This window comes from Euwallacea similis, chromosome 5 (genome assembly GCF_039881205.1).
Source record: "Euwallacea similis isolate ESF13 chromosome 5, ESF131.1, whole genome shotgun sequence".
Taxonomy (NCBI): Eukaryota; Metazoa; Arthropoda; class Insecta; order Coleoptera; family Curculionidae; genus Euwallacea; species Euwallacea similis.
In genome coordinates this window covers 6,686,707-6,711,238 of record NC_089613.1, presented here as the reverse complement: position 1 = coordinate 6,711,238, position 24,532 = coordinate 6,686,707, and the positions used below count along the sequence as shown (strand labels likewise).

The following is a 24,532-nucleotide window of genomic DNA, read 5'->3' as shown; positions in this document are numbered from 1 at the left end:
GTTTAATGCATGAATATAACTAATTTAAAAAATTATGAACAATTTCCTGGCGTACCTACCGAACTCAAACGGTAGATAACAAATAGCCCGTATATACATATTTGCGCCTATTTCGCATTCTGCACAATAACGAGCTGTTGTATAAATGGGCCTTTCGTTAGCCTTGATCAAATAGGGGCAAGTGTGAGGATATAATGACAACAGCAGTAACAATCGCTATTATTAGTATCACCTCTGATGATGTAGGTAATTGGGCACGACTTTTTCCACGAGAAAAGTTCCTTTCATCAGGTCTCTGATAATTTACAGGAGACATGTACGTAAGTACCAACTAAGGTAAACATGTTTTCAATTTCGTGGTAATGGGCCAGTTCCTGCGATTATCTCCATGCAACTCAAGACAAGTAACAGATGTGTATTTATGTAATCAGAGCGATTAAGTTTTGGTCCACTGATTTTCGCTAATACTGTCACTTCCTTAAAATTTCCAAAGGTGATACTTATGAAGGCACCTGCAATTGGGAGGCACCATTATTCGGACTTTTGATATGTGCGGGTATTATGATGGAATAAATTATTCAAATTGCACGTTGAAAGTTCTCGGCTGCCGTAATTTACTTAGAAGGAGAGTTATTAACTCGTTTTATTGATAGGGGACCATGCAATGTGGATAGGGCCAAAGCGGTAAAATTCCATCAAACTAATCTGCACGAAGTTCAATAATTATTCGGGACTGAGACCAGTTTGTTGGTATCCTTAAAGCGCTTGGCGCTTCGATAAAGATGACGTCATGGAGTATTCCGGGCAATTGACAAATTGGTCAGAGTTTCGATTTTAGTCGGTCGTCAAAAGAATAATTCTTCACAAGCACTGGCAAAGTTTTTCGGTAAAGAAACGAGCACAAATCCTGCTTCACAGGACTTTGCTGTCAGTAATTTGACCTAATTAATCCCCCAAATTACCTCAGAGTGCCATAACAGCTCACAGATGTGTTACAACGACTTTCACACGTGTAGCTGTTGATATTCGTTATAATTAGCAGGGTTTTGGGCTACCATCCCGACCACCCTGTCAGGCCGACACCCGACACCTTCATCTCGGATTTAAATTGAGATTTATTGAGTCCCAGTTAAGATTATCAATGACAAAATTGCGAAGAAATGTAACAATAAGTTTTTGGCATGTGGGAAAATATTTCCAAATATACCCGGTGCCCCATAAAAAAAGTCGCTGGCATGATATTTTTAACAGATATTTTCGCTTAATTTTTGCACTGAAATTCTTTTAAGGTCATGGCCAGATCAGACTCCGTTAGTTCGAGACTTCATATTCCAAGGTTACTTTAAAATTAAGGAAAATTTATTACCCAGTCCGAGTTATTTCGAAATTTCCGAAAATTTCCTCTCAAGAGAGCTTGAATCATTTCTGCGAATTCACCTCCTCCTGGTGGCTCACTATTTTGGAGGCAGTGCCTGGGTGTATGCCCATATTTCTTGCACATAAATCATGAAGGTCGATTATTTGCATCTCGCGCAGTAAATTTCCTCTCTTAGCAGGTTGTATTGTTTCTCTCTCCTAGAGCAGTGATGATTCAGTTCTGAGCTCAACCCTCATTAATCATATTCCTCGGGTAAATTACCAGCATAAATCTCGCTTTTAGCTACTGGTTTTCTTATTGAAATACTTGCAAATAGTGTAGTGAATAGTGTAGTAAATCATCAAACTAAATGTTCAAAATTTGACCACCCCTAATAAATGTCTTCATCCCGCTGAGGTCACGAACCATTTATTATTATTTAGGCGAAATTTGCAGGTACTTGAGGGTTTTTAGTCATTCTTATGCCTCAAGTATCTAATTTTAAGCGATTCATTCGATTAGCATCGCATTAAAGGTATCTTTTAGGCTTAAGAAGACAGAAAGTTCTTTACTTCTTTAAAATTAACTTAAAATATACCATGGAAACATTCAAGCTATCGAAACTAAAGACGGATTTACATGCGTCTGAAATCCGACGGGTCTAAAAAATTACATTTTTAGTCGACTTTGATGTTTGTCACGCTCTTTATTTTTTTTGTTATATGTATTTTTTCCTTATTTTTTGCTTGCCTTTTTGTTTTTTCCTATTCAAAAATATGTAGTAATTATGGTTAATTACGAGCATGTGGTACAAAAAAAACAAACTGAAAAAATCGAGCTTAGGATTCGAGAAACTGTATGTCTCTCTTCAACAATAACTCAGAGACCTGGTAAAACCATTGCCAAACAATAGATCGGTGCTTGCAAGTTCAAAGAATCACTAATTGTAGCTTACAAGTAATTGTTGACACAAATACAACTAACCAATTTTGCCATGTAAAGATTTGACGATATGGAATTATCCCCCCCCCCAAATTTGTGACGTCCTACTCACCACAAACACGGTTTTAGGGTTTCACCATGTTAAAGTAACAGATTAAGACAAACCTTACATACGCAGCGTGTGTAATTGAAATTCGCTTGGTGCATGCCCCGTTTTTCCAGCAGTTTATATTTCAGTGATCGCCCAGACGCCGACAGACGCTGAGAAACGACGCCGAAAGACGCCGCTCCGCCCCGCAATAACGGGATAGAGTGCAAAGTTGAAACCATTAACGTCTTATCGGGCCCGCTCCGAATGGCGCCCGTATTTCCGCTATCTATAATGCATCTGGAGAGGGACCATCAAGAGATTGGCTCCTCGGAGGTGAAGACTATATTCCTCGGATATTCCAGAAGGATAAACGGGGAACAGCTCATGAGTTCTCGGTGATATCATCGCCGCAAATATCTCACCGATGCCCCCCTTTTAACTTTATAGTCTCGGTTTATCTTTATGGATTTGCTCGCTCCATCTTCCACGCTTTACGATTGGTTCTAACCTGCACTGGAAATATGCTTCGTTTATACACCTCGGAAAAGTCTAATTGGAAATAAACTGAAGAGGGTCTGAACTCGAAACCTGTAATCTCTTAATAGCCGACAGATAAAAGTCAATTAAAAGAGACGCTCGTTGTAGATTAAAGAATTATGCCCGGGCTAACTGAGAGATATATTTCATTTCACGGTAGATTAATATTAGATAAGTTATGGATAAGGCGAAAGGGTGAGATTTCCCAGGGGAGGAGGGCCTGCCCAATGCCGAGGGTCGCTGACGGTGTTATTTATACCCCCCGGCCGGAAGCTTTCGGGTAATTGAGCTTGTACTGTCTATTTTTGTGCTTTTAAGTGAAAATGATGTAGGAACTATTTACACCGTTACTATTTTTAAAAAATCTGCACTTGCATGGAAAAGAGAATATTCTTTATCGAGAGAATAGTTTCCATGGAAACAACGAAATAAGTGCCATCGTTGCTTAGATTTGTGATTTCCATGGAAATTCTCTTCTAAATAAAGTTGCCAGAACTTTAATCTGTTGACCCTAATAGCCGTCAAAACAGAATTCAATTATGGGTCAATGGATTCTTCATAATGTGCAGTTAACATTTTAATGCATGGTTAAAATATACAGCATGATTCCTTTAAAACCAGGGGACTACACCCGATTGAATTAGCTAGTTATTATCACATAATTTTAAATGTTAGAAAATCATAAGTTTTTAAATTAAGCTGTTCCGCTACTAATTATTCTGTGAGGATGTAAATATGATTTTCTGTTAAATTTAAAAAATTGGCAACTTATAAAAATGGTAACAATGTGTATTTATAACCATTTAAAAAAAATTTAAATGTTTCAAAATATTACTCTTTGAAACGAATTGTTCCGCCACTGAATATCTTTAGAAAATATGTTCCTATTGAATCCAGGGAATTTAGTAACAGAGGCGTACCACATCGAATTAATTCTGGTTATTGATTTTTCTACGCCACTGTTTTTTAACAATTTGAAGAAACTATATTTAATGGTACCACTCATATGTAAAATCACAACCCATCCAGGAAAAAACAGAGGTGGAACATTATTTTAAATTTCAAAAAAATACCTGTCGTTAAATCTGTGGTTAAAGTAATTTAAAAAATTGACTTAAAATATGTTTTTAGGTATGATACGTATCTGCTTATTCAACATCCGAATGAACAATATTTAATTATTTAAATGACACTGAAATTACAATGCAACTGATGCGTGCTGAAACAGCGGTGTAGCACGTTTTTCGAAATTAAAAAGCAACTTATTTGAAAGTGAACTTTAAAAGTTAAAAATTTTTGGCTGTGGGCCCCTTTTTTTTAAACACCTGAAGCCCCAATAATTACTTAAATAACACGACCCAAAAGCGCGTAAAAAATTCTTAATTTTCAATTTTAAAGCTACCAACTGCTTAAAAGTTGTTGAACAAGTGTTGTAATGGGTGGTCCTCCGCTGATTTTTAAGGAAGCAAAGCACTTTTTTCCATGGTTTAAAGAGGATCTAAAATTTCTTTTTCCTACAAAACGCAGGGGCGTAACACATAGTAAGATCAAAGGACTTATTTACCGAAAATTATAAAAATAAATAAAATTCAAATTTCTTTTCTGAAATGACTCTAGATTTTGGACAACCAAGGCGCTATCTTTTCATGATAAATCTAAAACCATACTCAAAAAGCAGTGGCGTAGCACGCAGTATAATTTTCTAATTAATTCAATGTGGCTTTGCTACAGATTCCAGATAGGGTTGTTGCATTGGTACGCCCTTAACTGAAATCTAGAGTAGCCTGTTTCACACTTGCATCGACATCATCAGACCCGAAATTAGCTACGGACATGCTTACCCCTGGGAAATTTATGAGTCTGTTCTGGTAATTTATATTCTAAAGATTCAGGCCCTAGATGGACAACCTCTGAGCGGCGTGTAATAGCACAAAGGGTGTAAATATTGCTTGTTTTGTGGACTTCGGGCTGAAACTGCGGTTAACTCTTTATCTCCTCTATAATCATAAATCATCTTTAGTCGATTCTGACGATATTGCCACGGGAATTAAAAATGAATTAGTAGAAATCCTGGCTGCTGTTTAAGGGAATTATTGAAAATTTCTTTGTTAAGGGATATTAGTAAACATAAATCATTTTTGTGCTTTTAAATGCGTCAGGTCTTCATCTATCCCGACGAACCCATGGCTATTACATGCAGGCTTAGTTTACGCAGTATGAGTGGTTTTCTACTTGGTTTTTTGCTTGACCCACGTGCGTGTGCAATTGTGAGCTAATTGCCTTTTAAACGCCTAATTTTACACATTTCTTTAGACTCGGACGCAAAAGTGTTATACACAAGATCTATGGCTTTATAATCACCAGACTGTATCACAAATTGGCGTAGTTTAAATATTTTTATCGCCGATTATCGGGCTTGTAGAGCAATTTGGTGCTCATTTAATTAGGGCACGTGGACTAAGTAAATTCGCCCTATGGGTACTTTGATGGCTTTGCAGGCTTCTTTGCCCAGAAGATCGGACGAATAAATCAAACGGGTGATTTACCGCGGTATTTGTTGACCACGACGACAATATTGTTTCGGAAACCCAACACCCGCGTTATTAAAACTACACGGCGCATATTTCAAAATTAATTGCTTCTGAGGACCTTTGAAACCGTAAAATATTAAACCGCATTATCGCGTTTCTCGCACATATTTCTCGCCGGCAATAAAACATTTTTATAATACGAGATACATGAATAATGCCCCCCGGGCGAGATTTACGGACGGCGCCACTGACGAGGCCTCCTCTTTGCCCATTCCATCTTTCAGCAATAAAAACCCGATACATCTCGGAATGGAAATCGACGTGGGCCCCCCCGCGGCTCCCCAGAAAACCGAGTGTTGCCCCATTATATTTTAAACAAACAATAAGTCCTTAAACCGTTTCTTAATAGAGATAAGCGACGCGTTTGTGGCACGCAATAAGGGGCCACACACGTCGAGGGCACAGCCTCTAGGTCTATTGTACCGAATTTCCCGCAACAAGGACACAAATTGATCTTTAGTGGCAAATGCAGGCAGGGCCGGGCCCCGAGAACAGGGGTCCGGGGTCTCCGCTGATTTCACGTAGTGTATTTTCCATGGTACAAATACGAAGAATCTACAGATGATATATGAGCAATCCTCAGCTTCACCTTCGGTATGAAGAATCTGTAGGAGCTCTTCTTAGGTTAGCCCAATTATTTCGTCCTTGAACCTCGTTAATCTGTTACAGCCTGCATGAAATTTTCAATATTTAGCATCTGAAGTAGCTCAGATATGAACAACTGTCAGATACAACCCAGCAAATCTCGATTTAGGAATAGCTGGAGCATGATCACTTGTCTCATTAATCGCAAGTTATCGTAATTTCGAACCTTACAGCGTTTTCTTTGATCAAAAATACCTGAATCCTGGTCTCTCTAAGGTAACATCAATTGATTTTTTCGGTCTCAACCTTGTTGAACATTTCATCAGTGAATTCTATATGAAAATTTTAAATCTGCACATGGAGGATTTGTAATGCCTGTATGAACAACAGTCATGGACAGCTAGGAAACTCAAATCAGAAATAGCTGAAATTTGAACCGATATCTCTTTAAGAAGTCTGCAAATGGTTATTTAACTCTTGAATCCTGTGCATTGTTGTACCATGGAAATCTGCATAAAATTTTGAAAATTCTTTATATACAGATCATGCAGTGATTTATGTGGATCATATAGGTTCATATGAATAACCGTCAAATACAGCCCAAAATCCCTTGCAATAGAAATAGTTAAATTTTGAATTGTTGTCCCTTCAAGTGAACTGAAATTTATTATTCCTTAGGTTTTGAATCTTGTATAGTCTATACCGTTGACTTCATAGGAAATTTTGAACCTCAGTACATGAAGAATAGTAGTAGTAGGTAGCTACAAGAATCTGTTCAGGCCACAATCAAACTTCGGCCCGAATGAATTCTCCGATTTTTGTTGTTTTGCGAGAATTTCAAGATGGTTTTTTTTTCTAAAAATCTGACAGAATTGTCAGAAATTTTTTTAAAGACTTTTCTGTCCTCTGTGCGAAGACCAATGCGTAGGTGATGATATTGGACGCCTCGACGGTTGGACTGAAAGCTCATTCCGCTCCTGTGGTTGTCATACGCAAAGACAAACTTCGGTAAATTATTTGGAAGGATATTGATGAATTTCTTGACAGATGAACTGTGAATCCCGTTGCAGTAAATCATCCGGTCGTAAGCTGGAGCCCTGCGGCGAATGCCGTACCAGAATGACACGTCGTTAGCTCTCCACACCGATTTCGACGAATTTCTCTGCATCCTTAGGACCTGACCTTAACATTGTCCAAAAGAAGGACAAACTCCTCTTTTTAGCCCTACGCATCAAAACAGCAACAGCAACTCACCATTTCGTGCCGTAAGGCCAATATTTACGACTACCTGATAATTTTGACGTTAACGACCTGTATAAAAGAATATTTAGCTTATGGTCGTAAATTTTCCGATTAAAGGGCGGTAATGGAGGCAAGACAGGTGCGTTTTAATTAAGTCATACTGCACTTATAAGTGGAAGAAATGAGAATGCATTTCCGTGAATATGAGCATATTCCCATGCCCCAAATGGCCTGTCAAAAATTAACATAGATAGATATTCATCATGGGCTGAGAGGGAGAACTAGCAAGTCTGCATCGAGGGACTCAGTTTCAATTTTCCGGTTATTGGAGTTCAGCCCCCTTTTACTGCTAATTTAAATCTCGATTTAAAGTCAACTAGAACGGCTATTACTATAAATCACGGGCTCCCTTTCGTCTATGAACTAGTCCCCCTTGACTTTATGAGTGTTGCTTAATCTTGCCTGGTCAAGAATTTTGCTGGAAAAAAGCGAAAAATAGGTGATGTATTAAATGAAATTGGGTATTTTGAACTTGAATATTGCGTATAATTGAATGATGTTTCTAATTCTGGGTTCAAATACGATGCAGGGCGTTTTTCCTCTTACCTTGTACTTAATTTCAAAACTTAATTTGGAAACATTTTCCCTATAAAACTTTCCTTTTTTTTGCATCCGCATTTTTTCCGAATTTTACAGAAACGTGTCCGAAAAAGTCTTAACAAAATAATTTCAAGCCCCAAACCCTGCCAAAAATTTGTAATTTTGTGTCTTTAAATTCCCATTTACCACTACTGCTCGCATCGATCGTATCGATGCCTCAAATTAACCTTCACTAACCTCAATATAACCTTTTTTTCAAATTTATTACTGAAAAGGGGAATTTTCTGCATCACGGAAATTTCTAATGCTTCAAGATCGATTTCTCGCAAATGCCAACTTAATTTTCATCTGAGTCTGATTAAAACCAGAAACGTGTTTGTCTTAGAAAATAACAAGGGAGAAAGGTTATCATGGTAAATTATCTGAAAAATTGTAACTGAGAAGAACGACGTCCTACGCTAGGGAGATTTTCCACACTCCAAAAGCATTTCCTTGCAAGTACCAACCAAAATTATCATTTCAGTCTGACTAAAACCAGGAGCGTACTGGGCTCCCTACTGTTATGTGGAAAATTAACAAGGGAAGGGGGTCGTTAAGATAAATTATTTAAAAAAGTTGTAACTGAAAAGAAAGGCATCCCAGGCCTCATCAAAAGCCTTTCCTCCCAAATACCAACAAAAATTGTCATTTCAATTTGATTAAAAGCAGCGACGTGCTAATTTTTTGAATTTAGAGAAAATATAGAACCTGGAGTATCATTTCTAGTATTTAGGGAAATGGTGCTGACATTGAAGCAGAAGGGCAATGGTGCCGATCACGGGAGGGGTTCAAACACAACTAAAATTTTACTCAATGAAGAAAAGTTGTGTTGAGGTTTGAAAGAACTCTGCTTATGGATGTTCTTTGAGTCGATTATTAAGGGTTCGCCTCTGTGAATCCTTTGCAATATGACTTCAAAATCTCCCACGAGGTGCCTCGTCATTTCTCTATCGTTCGTTGATTGGACTATAAATCAATGGGTGGGGACCCGTCAATTTAGTCAAACAACTAACGACTACCTAATTTTTTAAGTCGAAAGGTGACTGGCAAATATGCGAGCTGCCTGAATCGATTACACGACCCGGACTGGGCGATGGTACTGTCTTTAATCATGTAACTGAGTTAAGAAAGCACGTGTTTCTGTCAAGGCTTTGGTGGTCAGGCACTGGACACTGATTAATTGGGATGTGCAGTTATCATTGCTGGAAAAGTTCTGCATTGGGTGTCACGCAACTTCTTGCATTCACAAAAGCCCTGCGTGCAAGCTCGAGTGGACGAGCCATTGAGTTGCAAAAAGATGCATTGTTTGTCGAGTTTCGCAAACAATGCTTCAATGAATAATTACCCGGCAATTGCAGAAAACAATCCTGCGATTAATCTGACCTGCCTCAATCGGTTTGTCAGCCGTTTCCGTTTGACAGTCGATGGGGTTTCCGGTGATGGTACGGACGAGCGATCCTTAACAAATACCCCTATTGCAATTTGCACTATGAGCAGCAAACGTGCACTTTTCACACGCTCAACTGGAGCTCAGGGAATCTCTAATTTCGCCTGAGCGACTCATTAATCTCGTTTTCAATGCCCGAATTCTTCAGGCATTCCTTATCGGATGTCCATTAGACTACAAGGGAGCCAGCACTTGGGCGATTAAGCAGGACCATGACGGCCCATCTGACAAGTCATCTCGTGGCTTTGTATGTTTACATGGTCGGTTTTTATCGCTGGGTATATCAAACGCGGGTCGGTTGACAGCCGTGAAAAGATTCTTCGGACTCATGTACCGACGAAGTTTGCCCCGTCAGTGACGTACGCACCTGTGAATCTGCGTCTGACCGAATTAGGCCTACTCCGTTTGCGGCCAAATAGACAGCTTTGAGGCGATTAGTTCAGGTTCTTGAGTTATGTTTTTTTTTTACTAGACAGTGGTCATCGCGAGCCAAACAACGTTCTTCCAATGGAAGAACACCATAAGGCTCAAAAGCTTCATTTTCATCTTAGCACATAATAGCGAAAATCCAGACAGAATCGGTTTTGAACATCAGCAGTGAAAAGATCTTCCACAGTATAAAGCTCTCGTATGTTAAAAGGAAATGGAATTAAACCTTGTGAAATGTCAGTAACGTAATGCTTTGAGAGAGTTCGTTTCTTCAGCGGTGACATGGAGTCACAGTCCAGCACGCTCCTGCTTTTAAACCTAATTGAGGTAACAATTTTTAAAGAAATTTTATTTTAAGGCATGGGAAAACTCTATGATGTAAAACGCCTTTCTTCCCTGTTACAATTTTTGTAGATAATTTACCTTGACAACCTCCTTCTCTCGTTATTATTCACAAACTAGTAGAAGGCCAGAATGCCTTGGTTTTAATCAGACTGAGGTGACAATTTGGTTGGTGTTTAGAAAAATTGATTTTCCAGCATAAGAAAACTCGAAGTCAATCTTTCTCAGTTACAAATTTGTAGCTAATTTACTTTCAAAACCGCCCTCGTGATAGTGATAAGTATGATGCAAAATTAACGCCAAGCACGCCTCTGATTATAAACGAATTAAGTCGAGAATTTTTGCAGTCATTTGGAAGAAATTGACATATCGAGTGCGAGAGCGCAATGGCGTAGAACGAATGTCTTTATATATAAGTAAGTTTTTTTTAGATTTTAACTTTAAAAATAGTTTTCTCTTTTCGTTAATATGTCAGCTTAGCACGCACCTGATTTTAATTAGACTAAATTAATAATTTGCTGTCACTTCAAATTAATTTTACTTGATCCGTGCAAAAACCGATCAGTGGCGGAGAATCTTCTCTTTTTCAATAAATTTTTTAAAAATAAGTGTGTCCCCAGATTGTTCCTCTAGTGATGATATGGAATTACAGTTAAAGCTAGCACGCGTCTGTTTTAATCAGAACAAGACAACTTTTTTTTTTCGTATTAGGAAGGATCTGAACTTGATGGCAGCGGACTGAAGGACGTAAACCGCAGCTCTATCAGAAATCGAGTAGGGTAAAGACACTTTCGTACGAGTTAGTACAATAGAAGAGTGAAGAAGAGTGCATGTATGTTAACGTTATTCCTAAAGTTCAAGAAAATATTAACGTGCTATAAATTCTTTAAACGCACGCGTTCAGTAATATCAATGTTATTGTGAATGTCACCCAAGTCACTGTCAATGTCTACAATGCTTTAACGCACATTTCACCAAATAAAAGTCGAACATTTACTTATAGAATTTTATTTAAATAATTTACATTCCACTTGTCTATATCATACTTTAATGCAAAACAACAATAACTTTACAACATAACTAAGTACAAAACAACCGGACAAACTTAGGTCTAAGTACCCTAATAGTATTTACAATTCATATATAAACAGGATTAAGTACATATACACGGAGGCCCAAGAACATTTGCCATTGACTGTCATTCCGTTGAGAATTAATCCATTCGTAACTGGTGGAACCGACGAACTTATCCAGACTTCTCTAACACAAAAGGAACTATCGACTATAGCAGCGCAAGTCCTCGTTAATACTGGTCTTCATTTATTTATACAACTAAATCTTTCATTGCTTTATACGTTTTTACAATAATTATAAGATTATACAATTTTAGTGTCACTGTTCAGCTGACTCTTTGGCTTAGCTACAAACTACCCCTATAAAATCAGTGGCTCGATCTAGAGCCCGTGGGGCTAAGTGATGACGCCACTGGCCTGCCCATCGGCGTCGCGTAGGGACTGAACCGGTGGTGCAAAGTAGAGGGGAACACTGGCTTGGGCAGACGAAGTTCTGACGAGCCACCTATAGAGGTAGGACTGGGAGAACCTGAGGAACTAGGAGTTGAAGCTGGGGGAGGGGTAATTTGTGGTCGGGAGGACCCCAGCAACCCTGGGGGCAGGGGGCTTTGCCAAGGGTTGCTGGAATACAAATGACTCCCCAAGAGGGGCATTGAGGGTCGCTGTCCTAGGAACATTTGAGGGTTAGAGCTGTTCACCAGGAAAGCGTGGAGTTCGTTAGGATTGTAAGCAGCTGCGGCTGCCCCTGCTCGATTCCACATTTGCAGCTGGGCACGCGCTTTCTCCACCATCGCAGCTGAGAACAAGGAATTGGCGTTATTGTTCTCAGCGTCCATGGACTCACCAGCGTAAAGTCGCAGCGAGGATCGTAGGAAATGTTGGTCCATGAAAATGCTGTCCATGGGTTCTCTGCAAAGAAATAAAGAGAGTTTGAGAATGATTGAAGAGGAGTGGAAAGAGGCTGCTCACAGCCTCATCGTAGGAACCACTACAATTAATATTTAGTGGCTCGAAGGGGTCTTTTTGTTTTCATCAATTACGTGGCGGCAAAAGCGTTCGCTGCCTCCGGCTCGAGCTCATTTCAGTTATGATAGAATTTAATTTACCTGTTTTGAATGTTCGGTGCTCGGGGGCGGTGCCGGCCATGCCGCCCTGTAATTTGGGACAATCGGTGAGCCGCTTTGATGATATAATGAATCCCGCATTTTCTCACACCTCAGGTAGTGTTTTCCCACTTATTTTCAGCCTTAGATCGCCTTTAATTACCGCGCACCGTATAGTGGTCGGTCGACGGGCGTGGCTATCATCTCTTATTATCACCTTCGCGTTACTGGTGGCCGATTTTGTTCAGGCCGACCTTAATTAGAGTAATTTCGGCTCATTTGCGGAATTGCTTGTTTTTAATTTTCCGGATAAATGCTTTTCAGCCGAAGCCTTAATCATTGCTCTCCTTGCCTCAATAACCATCCTTTCATGCAGAAATACCTCGCACTTAACCCGAACCAAATTGCCTGTATAAATATGAATCTAATCTAAACCTAATTACTTTCGCATAACCTTTAACCGTTTCCAAGATTTCTGAGCTGACTCTATCCCCCTTGATCAAATTACTAGAAAATCGGTCAAAGTTCGAACTAAAAGTTAACAACGGCAATGCTGCTTTTATTGGCCGTGGGAAGGTTTGCGGTAATAGTCAGGCAACCCAGCATACACATTTATATGATTTATTGCGCATCGTTGCCAGTTCTTCTGAAGATTATTTCGTGGTTTGTGATCCCTGGTAATCAGTTTCACTTACTGCGGCTTGTCATCACTGTAAATCATTTTCACTTGATCATTACGTCAAAATGACTTAGACGGAAAAATTCTGTCATGTGAACATATAAATATTTCAGTTAGTGAGGTTTTCATTCAGATTCTTCCAATATGGGTAAATTTTCAAAGGTTTGACGTCATTATATGTCGTTTTGACGTCTTCGCACGTCAACATATGACTTCCATGAATTTCCATGACGTAAAAGATGTGTTAAGCAGACACGTTTCCGTAGTGATGTCCCTCTCGAAATTTTCCCACTTTAGGAAGATTTTTTTTAATTTGTTAAAATTTTCCCTTATAATTTCGTGGCATTTTTCCGGCATGTAAATCGGTGCGCCCCTGATTTTATTAAAACAAATTGGGAATTTTAGTTATTATTTAGATTTAACTTAACTGAAGGTATGCGAAAGCAGCTCAATGGATTAAAATGCTTAAATGAGAAGTTAAACTTTTTTCGGAAGTTAGTTTCTTGTTTTCGACATGCAATCAGAACTCATGCAAGCTCCTAGGTTTAATTAGACCTGACAATTTTTTCTATTTTCAAATGAGATTGGGTTTGAGGCGTGCGAGAACTCAGTGGCGTAAAATGCTTTTCCGCTCAAACACGATTTTTTAAAATAAATGAACTTTTTAAAGTAATTTAATTATTGTTGAGATAGAACCTGAGCCTTGCATGCTCTTGATTTTTGTCAGAATTGGTTGGTAATTTTTGCTGACATTTAAAGGGAATTGGTCTTAAATTGCACAAAAAATCAATGGTGTAGAATGATTAAATTTTTAATGACTATTTTTCAATTTCTCTATTTTGTATTCTCCTCTAGGAATTTCCAAAATATAAAAAAATTTAGGACTTTTTGGAACTTTCAGACTTTTTTCCACTATTTTTAAAGGTCTTTCACCACACCAAATACAGACATAGATGCATAGATTCTTAAAATCTTTCCTGTATCAATTCCCAAAAGGTTCGAATTTTTTTAGACTTAGGCGATTTTTCCAGTTTTTAAATTCAATTGGATTTTTCTCACAGTTCTTTGGAACTCTCAACTAAATATCAAATTATTTGACTTCGAAACTTCTAGAAGACTTTTAGTACTTTAAATGAGGTGAAAAGTTTCCGTGAAAAAAACGGAAGTCAGTTCTTCCCAGACAAAATTGTACTAAAAACTGATGTTTTTTTAAATTGCTTTTTGTCCAAATTTGCTCATTTATACTGAAAACATTCAAAAACATCCTCGTGAGGTCTGGCCTTGTAATTAAGTTACCATTCCGACAGTAATAACAAATCGCTTTCGAATTGCCGTGTAATTTGTAATGAGCCGTCCTAATTCAACTTTTTCATTAAAAAACTAAGAAAATAAATTAATGGACGAACCGTGTTAAAGGTCACGAAACAATTCAATAATGGGGAAAACAATGCGAGAAGAACGACTGGAACTCGCTTGAAACGGGGCCTTTTTTAAACAACTTGTGAGGTGGTAATGACAACTCCCATGCTAAATTGTCTTTAGGTGGTTCTTTAATTTGGAGTTCCGACAGAAAAAGAAAACAAATCGGTTTTAAATTGCCCTCTCAACTATGGCAATTTGAGATAATTAAATAAATTGAATGGTACCTGGTGGTAACCGCACGGTAGGTTGGTACCTGAGGCATGCTCGATGGGTCTCCCCGTAATCTCTCATTTGCGGCTTCTTCTAGCGGAGTTTTATGGCAAAATTTGCAAGTTTCCTGTACGTTCATGGTCTTAGTATATCGTAATGGGTGGCACAGTAGCAAAAACGGTAAACAATTTATTTTCCTGCAACTGCAACCGTCAGCAAATCGATTTCGTTGCCTCGCAGAAACAGCAAAAACGTAATTAAATTTGTTGACAGTTATAAAATAACTAATTAAACAATTAATTACTTGGTCGGCTTTATTACCCACCGAACTGGGGTGGTCTCTAAAGGTATGTTTCTTGGTATTACCGATACGTGTGGTATTGTAATTGCTTTTGATTGGCAATTGCAGTTATTACTGAAATTTAATATCAAATTGAACACCTATGATCCTGTTGATTTTAAATTAAATTAATAGTTTTTCTCAATGATCTTTAATTCCTAATTATTCTGAAAAACGGCGGTGAGCCTCTGGTTGATTATCATTATACATTATATGTATTATGCTGTCCGTGGCTGTTGATAATCTTTTGGAAAGGCATGATATTGGTAAAACTTCCTTATAGGACTTCCATGATTTTCCATAACATAAAAATTACCTTTATTTTATCAGAGTGAGTTGGAAATTTTAATTGCTATTTAGACGGAACTGAATTGAAAGTTTATGAAAGCTCAGTAGCGTAGGATGCTTTACTGTTCAGTTATATTTTTTCAGAAGTTGATTTCTTGATATACAAACAAAACCAACCACGCCATTATTTTTAACCAGATTATTTCCTCAGTTTTTGTTGTGATTAAAAGGAATTTCGCTAAAACAATACGATATCTCAGTGGCGTAGACTCTTTTAGTATTTTTTTCAGCGATATAGATTCAAACTCAGTTTATTTTGTTATTGTTAATAGGGAGTCAAGCATGCCTCTGATTTCAAAGAGAATATGACACTATTTTGCTGTTATTTGCGAAAAATTTAATTTAAGGTAGTCGATAACTGAGAGCGCAAAATTATTTGCACTTCGGGCACATTTTTTTTATAAACTTTCTATGAAAAGTAATTTTTTTATTGTTGACATGGACTTGGAGCCCAACATTCTTCTGATTTTAATGAGACTACGGTGATAATTATGCCTCTTTGCAGAATTTGAAGTGTATGAGAACTCAGTAACACGAAAAACTTTTCCTTTTAAGCACCCGTTCTTCTAACTAACTCGCTAAAGTATTTTTTTCATTTTTGACATGCAGGCACACCTCATGCATGCCCCTGATTTTATTCAAAAACCGTTGACAATTTTTTCTATTAGTTAAAAAAATTAAACTCTCCTTGTAATAAAACTCAGTTTTAACTCATATTTGACAATCATCAGATGATTATCCTCTAAAATACTTATGGTTTAATGACAGTGACACTTATGATATAATGACATGTGTAGTCTTCATTTATAACCCTATCAGGTTTGTCAACAATTTTATATGAAGCTTCATCAGTGTCACATTTAAATGGTACGCCTATAAGCTGCCTTCATCTTTAAATTTTCACATTAATGACATTCCTCACCTGTCAAAATCCGTCAGCCTAGAACTATCTCTGAAGCCCTTGGCGAAGGGATTGGAGTCAATTTTCAGTTTGGTGATCAACTGATTTTGATATGCAGTCACTGCCGTGAAAACAGTTTCTGGAAACACGTAAGTCCGGTATTGCTCCTGTTCCAGGTCGGTAATGGGCCCCGCATGCTCCCGCCATTTCACTATGTGAATCCTGGGCTGGTAACGATGCATAGAGTTTAAAACAATCTGAAAAAAGAAAGGAAATACGTTTTAAGAGAGTAGTTGTAATCTATAAGGCTATGTTTTTCGCTTTGCAGTGCCCCCATAGATAATTTTAGTTTTCAATTGGACAATTTTAATGTAATTTTATTTGTCAACTGTCAACGCAATGGGGCACTGAATCAGAATCATTGGAAGCAAAGTGTAGGAATTAATTTTTAAAAAGTAATTTTGACGTATTGCAGGTTATGTGTTTAACACAATTTTATTTGTCAGCTGCTATTGTCATTGACGTCAGATAATATAATTTATTTTGTTATTATTGAAAGGTGGCTTGTTTGAAGGTTTTGAGTACATAATCGTTTCTGGAGTAATTTAAAAAAATTAGAGATCAGTGCCATCTACTAACATTTTGTCAGGATGTTCCTGTAGATGGCGCCATGTGCACTTAATAGCTCTTCTTTGCTGAATATGTAGCCGACTACATATGAAATTATTCCTCAGGCCTCGTACACACTTGGGCGCCGCGGCGCTTGCGCCTGCTCGCGATTGTCCTCTCGCCGCAATAATATCGAGAGCAAGCAAGACAAGAAGAGTTGCCAAGCAACGTAATTCCAACTCTTGCCGCAATAATGATTGGTGGCCTAGAACTTTACAATGGCTGCCACCGTGCACTGTCTACACTCGATAAACACTCTGTTTAATCGGGCGAAAGGGGGACTGGACGGCGGGAAGCGGGGAAGAGGGGCGGCTTGGAGAAGGATAAGAGGAGGGAGGGGGGCGTCTTCGATTCGTTGCGCCTTTACGTAACGAGAGCGCTTTGTATGCGAGTGGAAGGTTGCTGTTACTCCGATGACACCGAGTGTATGTTAATGAAACGTGGTATTAACGGCTGTTTAAACTTTAAACGTGCAGTGGCGGAGTTGGCTCCGCTAGGTGGTGCCACTTGGCGATGGCAAAATGAGGGCCGTTAGATGGCAGTCATTAGCGTCTAACATGTGACATACATCTGGAATTAAATTCAAAACGGTCCATCTACGCCTCTGATGAGTGCAAATTTAATCTCTCGGTTTAAAATTAACATATTAAAATAAGTGGAAGCCATTAACGTCTCTAAGGGTTTTGTCGAAGATAAAAATTAAAAATATACATGATATGTAATAGCAGTTTAAGAATTTTGCTTGAGTTTTGTCATTTCGTTCTCCTGCAATCTATGCCTGTTATCATTTTATTGGGTCACCTATGTCACCGAAACACTAAGGTTTACGAAAAATATAATATATATAATGCAGTGGTGCAGCTATACAGGGTGCTTCTCAACCTATTTGCATAAACTGAGGAAATTATAGCTGAGGAGAAATAATAAGTAACATTGAATTAATTAATAGTGAACAAAATGTAGTAAAACATTTTTAGTTTCGGAGATATCAATTTATTTCAAACAAAAAGAAAAGAGCTTGAAATTAATAAAATTGAAATTGCATTTAATTTATCGTAGTAACTGTACTATTGTAAAAGTACCGATAGGAATGCCAAACATATCGTTCTGTCTTGTTTACTTCTTAATTTTTATAAACAAAATATTTCAACTAATAACTTTTTTGCACCTCAACTTAACCGTATAGTATAAAATATGCAGAAACAACTTCGAACGGTTACTGTGATAAATTAAATGCACTTTCGATTTTATGAAATTCAGGCTCTTTTATTTTGATTTGAAATAAATTGGTATCTCTAAAACTCGAAATGTTTTACTATGTTTTTTTTCACTATTAATCATTATTTGTCCTCAGCTATAATTTATCAAGTTTATGCGTATAGGTTAAGAATCACCCTGTATATAGAAATATGTATTTACAGCCTGAAATTAACCAGTTAGTTTACTGTGGCTCCTTCTAGCTCCCTATCTCTGTTACTCTAAATTTGCGCCACTAAATAGTGTACATGTAAATATTAAGGATCATCTATGCTAATTTTGCAGGGAGCCTCTTGTTAATTTATCAAATTACAAATCATTGATGAATTTTAGTCATCTATAAAAAGAATAAGAAAGAAAGAAAAGTGAAAATAAAAAGTGAAAAATAAGAAAAGTGGAAATTCGAATATCTCGAAAAAGGTTATTTTCGGTTTCTTTTTCAAAGAAAAGGGACGGTAAAACTATATATAATCGTTTTAAAGTTCATTTTCAACACCTTCGTTTCACAATTTTGTTACTGTTTAAGACGAACCAACTGAGTTGGGATTTATTTTCAGCTACTTGTCCATAAGACGCAAATGATGGGCCAAAATTTACCTCTAACCATTGTCAAGATATTTTCGTCGCGATTTAGTGATTTGTCTACATAGACCCACCTACTTCCGGCTATTTTTCAGCTAGATTTTTCCAAAAAACTTTTTCGATTTTCAGTGCCGAAATTAATTCTCATTGCTATTGAGATAATTATTAAGAACATTTTTTGAAACTTCGTTCTTTTTGGAGCTAAATCCGCCCAGTTTGGAGCTATTTTCATATAGTTTTCTTCAAAAAACCGAATGAGAGTACCAAAAATTGGTCTAACTCTAACCGTTTTAGAGAGGTTTTCCCGACATTTCTTTCAATGTATTGCGACTAGAAGCCTCCGGATTTTCGACTTACTTCCCACTAGTTTTTCCCAGGAAATCGAATGATACGACCGAAATCGATCCATTGCTAGGCGATCTGAAGATATTTGACCCCGAATCCTCGCTACTCTTCGCACGCTCCTTTTTTCAATTTTTTTAATCCAAACTCTAACAATAAAAATAAAGCGATAAAAACAGATTTATTTATCCGGTTATTTTCGGGCATGAATGGAGCTCGCGCGTTTGTTTGGCCCCTTCAGGTGTTTGTACAATTTATAAGAAACCCATTGAATCGAACAGGTGAGACTCGGAGGCCGTAAACTTCGCGTTTTATTCGGTTAAAACCCGGCTTAAACGGTCGATAAAGTGCACTTTTCAACTTGCTGACTTTTACTTAGAGAGGTAATTAATTATTTTTAAAAAGTCTCGCATCTGCGTCATGTAGGTAGAGTTATTGAAGCGGTATCTGTTTACCTGTTGCTGGTACTATTTCATAGAACCCGCTTATTACCCTCATGAGGCGGTCAAGTTTCAGCGAGTATATTCGTCAAATTTAACCGGTTAATTGCAGTCGCTAATTCCATTTCCGATAAAGAGTGTACTTAAAGTAATTAAGCACTTTAATCTCCCCGGCAATAAAACAAGTCCGTTTAGACCGTATACCAGAGCCATAAAAAGTTTAATTAAAAATATAAAATCATGCAATACGCTCGCTCCCAGTTACGTACTTATCTGGGTAAATGATATACGTACTACATCGTTTGTTAAAAAAAAATGTTTGCGCAATGTTTTATTTATTTTATTCAATTAAAAAGGCCCCATAACTGTATCGCTTCGCGCCAGATTGCTATCTATCTCATTTGACTGGTGTAATAGAGTTTGCCTTATGGTCATGTGTGAATCGCGGCTTACATGTAGGTAAATACTTGATATTGTGTAAGATATTGCCTGGGAATGGTAATTTAGATGGCATATCATGATGAACTGGCGTTTTGTTGCATTAAACTTGTAGTAACTAAAAATATACATTTTCACCAGGTTTGCGCAGGCTTGCAGATCTCAGCGAGATAACTAATTTGCGTATTTCGTTAATGGGTTCACGAGAGATCATCGCAAAATTTGAAAAATGACTAAAAGCCTTGTTCCCTGGGAATTACCCAATAAATGCTTGGAGATGAATTTAAAAAACCCGAAGAAATTGTCTAAGTCTATAGGAATGCAGTAGCGCAACTTGTAAAAATTGCACGTAGATTTGGCACATTTGTTAACAGGAAAGTATGATTTACTAGATATGTTATTCTAAAAAGGGTTTAACTAATTTAAATACTTAGAGCGTCGCTGCTAATGAGACTTGAAGGGCCTAAGAAACTGAGGTCTTGGTATCTCGGGTATGTATTTTTAGGCACTCTCGTTTAAGAGCACCCTAAAAATGCGAGAAAATAGGTAATATGGAAGAACAATTACTTCTCCCCTAATTCTTATACTTTTTCCATCTCCTCACAGCACGCTCCAGGATTGCCAAAAATTGGTTTTCCAACTTTAAATTTTGTTCACACTAGTGAGGTTTTATACTCAATAAGAGACACTGGCGTAGGTAGCTTTTTTTTATCAGAATTAGCAAAAATTTTCAAAATATAGAGTAAAAAACTATCCTCACACTGGATGACTCTGCATTATCTAAATCCATTTTCAAATTTTGGATTTTTTAAAGAACTCTTCAAAATTTCGAATTCAAAAACGGCTATGGTGAATCTCGTTTCCCAGAATTGCTAGAAATTTACAAAAACAATATATAAGAAATGATGATTTTTCCCCAATTTTGTAGTTTTTTTGACTTCTCACCAACCAATCCACATTTCTTTAAGATAATTTTCTCCACATCTATTCATTTTCCAATTTATAGAAACTTAAAGGCCTAAGCACAGATCTTTGGCTCGCGCTACATTACTATCACCACTACTGGTACTATTACTAATGTTACCGAGTACTAACGATCTCGAAAAAGTGGATGTAGCATCGTTTTTTACCTTTTTGTCCACTTTTTTGCGCTAATTATCAGCCCTAATCCACGGCGACTAAATGGGAAGGAGTGACGTTATCATGATCCTTTCCCTCTTAGATGCGTCGGCGCATGACGCATTTCTAACAACAAAATTACGTCTTAAGAGTATATGGCGGCCTTGTAGGTCCAGTTGATTGCTGCATTCAGTCCTTCTAGATCGGTCAATCGTGAAAACTGGCAAGGTTCCTATACACTTTAAGTTTTTTTCTTTTCATTGAATGTATTTCAGGGAAAGAATTATGGCGAATCGCGCTGTAAAAGCCTGTAATTCTACATATAGACATCTTGCAGAGTTATTATATTACAAGGCATAAATCACGATAGGGTTTCCTAGTGGTTGACGTGAAAACACGAACGAAGGGAAACGCAATTTCCCAACTTTTTTTCGAGCAAAAAAAGAATTAGGTATTTCGTGTGCGGCCGTAATAGAGCTTATTATGTGTCGTTGTTAAACGCGGGCTAAAAATGACTCTTAACGCCTGCAGGTCGGGTTATTTAGGTCTGGATTTCGTACTCACAAAATGACGTGGGCATTTTTTAAAGGTCGCCATGAATTATATACGTTGGACATGGAAAGGCAAACGAGAGTTGTTACACGTGGCACCATCTAGCGACCCCAAAACCGATTAAGATTTGTTTACATTTCCAAGTTTTTATTAATAAATTTTGACGTAGTTGCAAACGCGTGGATTAAAATTAAAAATCGTTGGTGTGCCGTGTATGGTATCTAAGAGGTTCGAGGGGGCCATAACATTACCATAAAGAACGAAAATATACAATTCGATTTAAATGCGAGGGCCATCTCGGAACGCTAGGTGGCGCGACATAAACAAAGTTTATCGTAAAAACGCGCCTTTTTAACGACGTCCAATCATCGAAGAATTAAAATTAAATTTAACGCGGTACTTTACGACAATCATTAAAGAGCCCCGCTGGTCCGGGGCACCCCTCTGGTCCGGGCCGGACAATCGTTAATATTTCAATCCGGAGGTGAGAAATTTGTTGTCCCTTTCGGACACCCGCTGGCCTCCGTAGGCGGATAATCGTCCTCCTTCTCCTCTAAGAACCACCACTTTGTTAAGGCACCCAGCGAGAGGCTTATAACCACTGTGACACTTTTCAGTTTATACCGTCATATAATCGTAATTTTGAATTTTAATAAGCCCTCTTTGGTTCTCTTTTTATTTCGGTCTGATGGGTTTGATTCATGGACATTACCGCGATCCCTTCAGTAAGTAATGAGGGTCTGAAGAATATTGTGGTGAAGTGTAGCTTGCCACATTTCGAAACATGTCCTGCAAAATATTGCTAACATAGGAGATCTGTAGTAGACTAAAAACGGTAGGTTTGGACTCAGAATTTGTCTGAATTATACCAAAATTTGATTATTGAATTTATTAATTTTGACAAGGAGAGTGATGAAATTCTCACGTGAATTCCAGTTGTATAAGTGAGAGTTCTTATCAATTTTCCCCTCCTTTTGGCAAGATTTTTGCCACTTTTGTTGGTTTTGTTTACATTAATTTTAACCTTATTTTTCAGGTTTATCAAGCACGTAGGTACAGGGTGGCCACCGAGAGGTGACCCTGTACCTTATCTCAAAAACTGTAAGAGTTACAAAAAAACTTTAAATATAAAAGTTTCATAGTTTTGTTAATAGTTTTTAAGTATTTTATGTTTATGTATACAGCATGTCTCATTTTCGCGGAATGGAAACCAACTTTCTTATTTTGAATTAGACAGTATACGTTTTATTTTTTTATTTGATTTTACATAAAAATCTAAGTCTTTTTTGTATTTAGTCATATATACCTATCTCTCATAGTTTTTGAAATAATGAAATTTTCATTTTTTTTTCAAAAAATCAACTAGCAAAGAAATAGTAATATTTACTTCAATATCTTGTGTTTTAACAAGATAACGCCCTATATCATACGACGAGGCAAGTAATACGTTATTTGCAAATCAATTTTGAAAAGTGGATAGGGAGACATGGTTTTCTTGACTAGTCCGCCAGAAGTCCCAACTTTACCCCTTTAGATTTTTTTTTTGGTGGGGACATCTAAAAGGTGTAGTTTATAAAAATAAAATAAGTGATATAAAAACTCTAAAACAAAGAATTAGCGTTGAAATAATTCGTTTAAATCAAACAGATTTTATCAGCAATTCTATTAATAGATTAGAATTAGTATACACTACTTGTATAGCCAACCGCGGGGGATATATTGAAAATATAATTTAGTTATAATATCATATCTTTTATGTTCTACTGGTTAGTGTTCTGCTTTTTCTAACGTAAGATCGAAGTAATGAAATATTCACTACTATAAATAATTACCTATAACTCAAAAACCGTTAACTTCTTGTATTGGACATATATATGAAAAAATATAGAGAAAATACAAGTTATTTAAAATATAAGTTAATATGTCGGGTGTCCCATTTAAAATATTTGACTTTTTGCGCGTCAAAAATTCAATTTTTTGATCCAAATTTTTCGGTACTCTGTATATTAATAATGCAAAGTGACCAAATATCAAGTGTTAGTAGACCATCATACACTTGCTATTTAAAAATTATCGTTTTGATTTGCATATTGAAGTAAATATTATTATTTTTTTGCTAGTTGATTTTTTGAAAAAAAAAATGAAAGCTTCATTATTTCAAAAACTATGAGAGATAGGTATATATGACTAAATACAAAAAAGGCTTAGATTTTTATGTAGAATCAAATAAAAAAATAAAACGTATACTATCTAATTCAAAATGAGAAAGTTGGTTTCCATTCCGCGAAAATGAGACATGCTGTATACATAAACATAAAATACTTAAAAACTATTAACAAAACTATGAAACTTTTATATTTAAAGTTTTTTTGTAACTCTTACAGTTTTTGAGATAAGGTACAAGGTCACCTCTTGGTGGCCACCGTGTACGTCTGTCTTGTTTATTCCTAACCTATTTATCTCCTATGTTATTTTTTTTAACTCTCAGTTTAGCTCCGTTTATATCGCTTTTGAGGTATTGTAATGTACAGCTTTGATTTCGTTTCGTTTTCATCAGTTTAGTTGCTTTTATTTGCCTTAACTTAGGCCCACTTTTTAGTTACTTATTAAATACTTTTGCTACAATTCTTTAATTCTGTTTTACTTCATGGCTTTCAATCTGTCTTTTTTTAAATTTAAGTTTATTCTGTCCGTATGCTTTATCTGCTGACCCTTATCCTCATAGCACAAATATATCACTTATTTTTTGTTTTATTAGACTTTTTACTTTTTTTGTTCTGTTTATTCAAACTTTGCAATCCTTTTTTTGTGTTTAATTTTACTTAATCTCCTGTTTACAAGTTTATACTCATTAT

The 24,532-nt window shown here is 37.0% G+C and overlaps 2 protein-coding genes across 2 annotated transcripts in view; one reads left to right on the top strand and one right to left on the bottom strand.

Annotated features, from left to right (window-relative positions):
• Snx21 (Sorting nexin 21) overlaps positions 1-16,627 on the top strand; it is a 75,543-nt gene extending 58,916 nt beyond the window's left edge. The window contains exon 5 of the mRNA XM_066390301.1: positions 16,618-16,627. Coding sequence (XP_066246398.1) covers positions 16,618-16,621 — 4 coding nt within the window. The 3' untranslated portion in view covers positions 16,622-16,627. The remainder of the gene's footprint in view (positions 1-16,617) is intronic.
• The window catches only part of LOC136409022 (T-box transcription factor TBX20-like), a 32,615-nt gene continuing 19,277 nt past the window's right edge, over positions 11,195-24,532 (bottom strand). Inside the window, exons 4-5 of the mRNA XM_066390296.1 lie at positions 16,300-16,535; positions 11,195-12,184 (exon numbers count right to left, since the gene is read on the bottom strand). Of these exons, the coding sequence (XP_066246393.1) occupies positions 11,644-12,184; positions 16,300-16,535 (777 nt within the window). The 3' untranslated portion in view covers positions 11,195-11,643. The remainder of the gene's footprint in view (positions 12,185-16,299; positions 16,536-24,532) is intronic.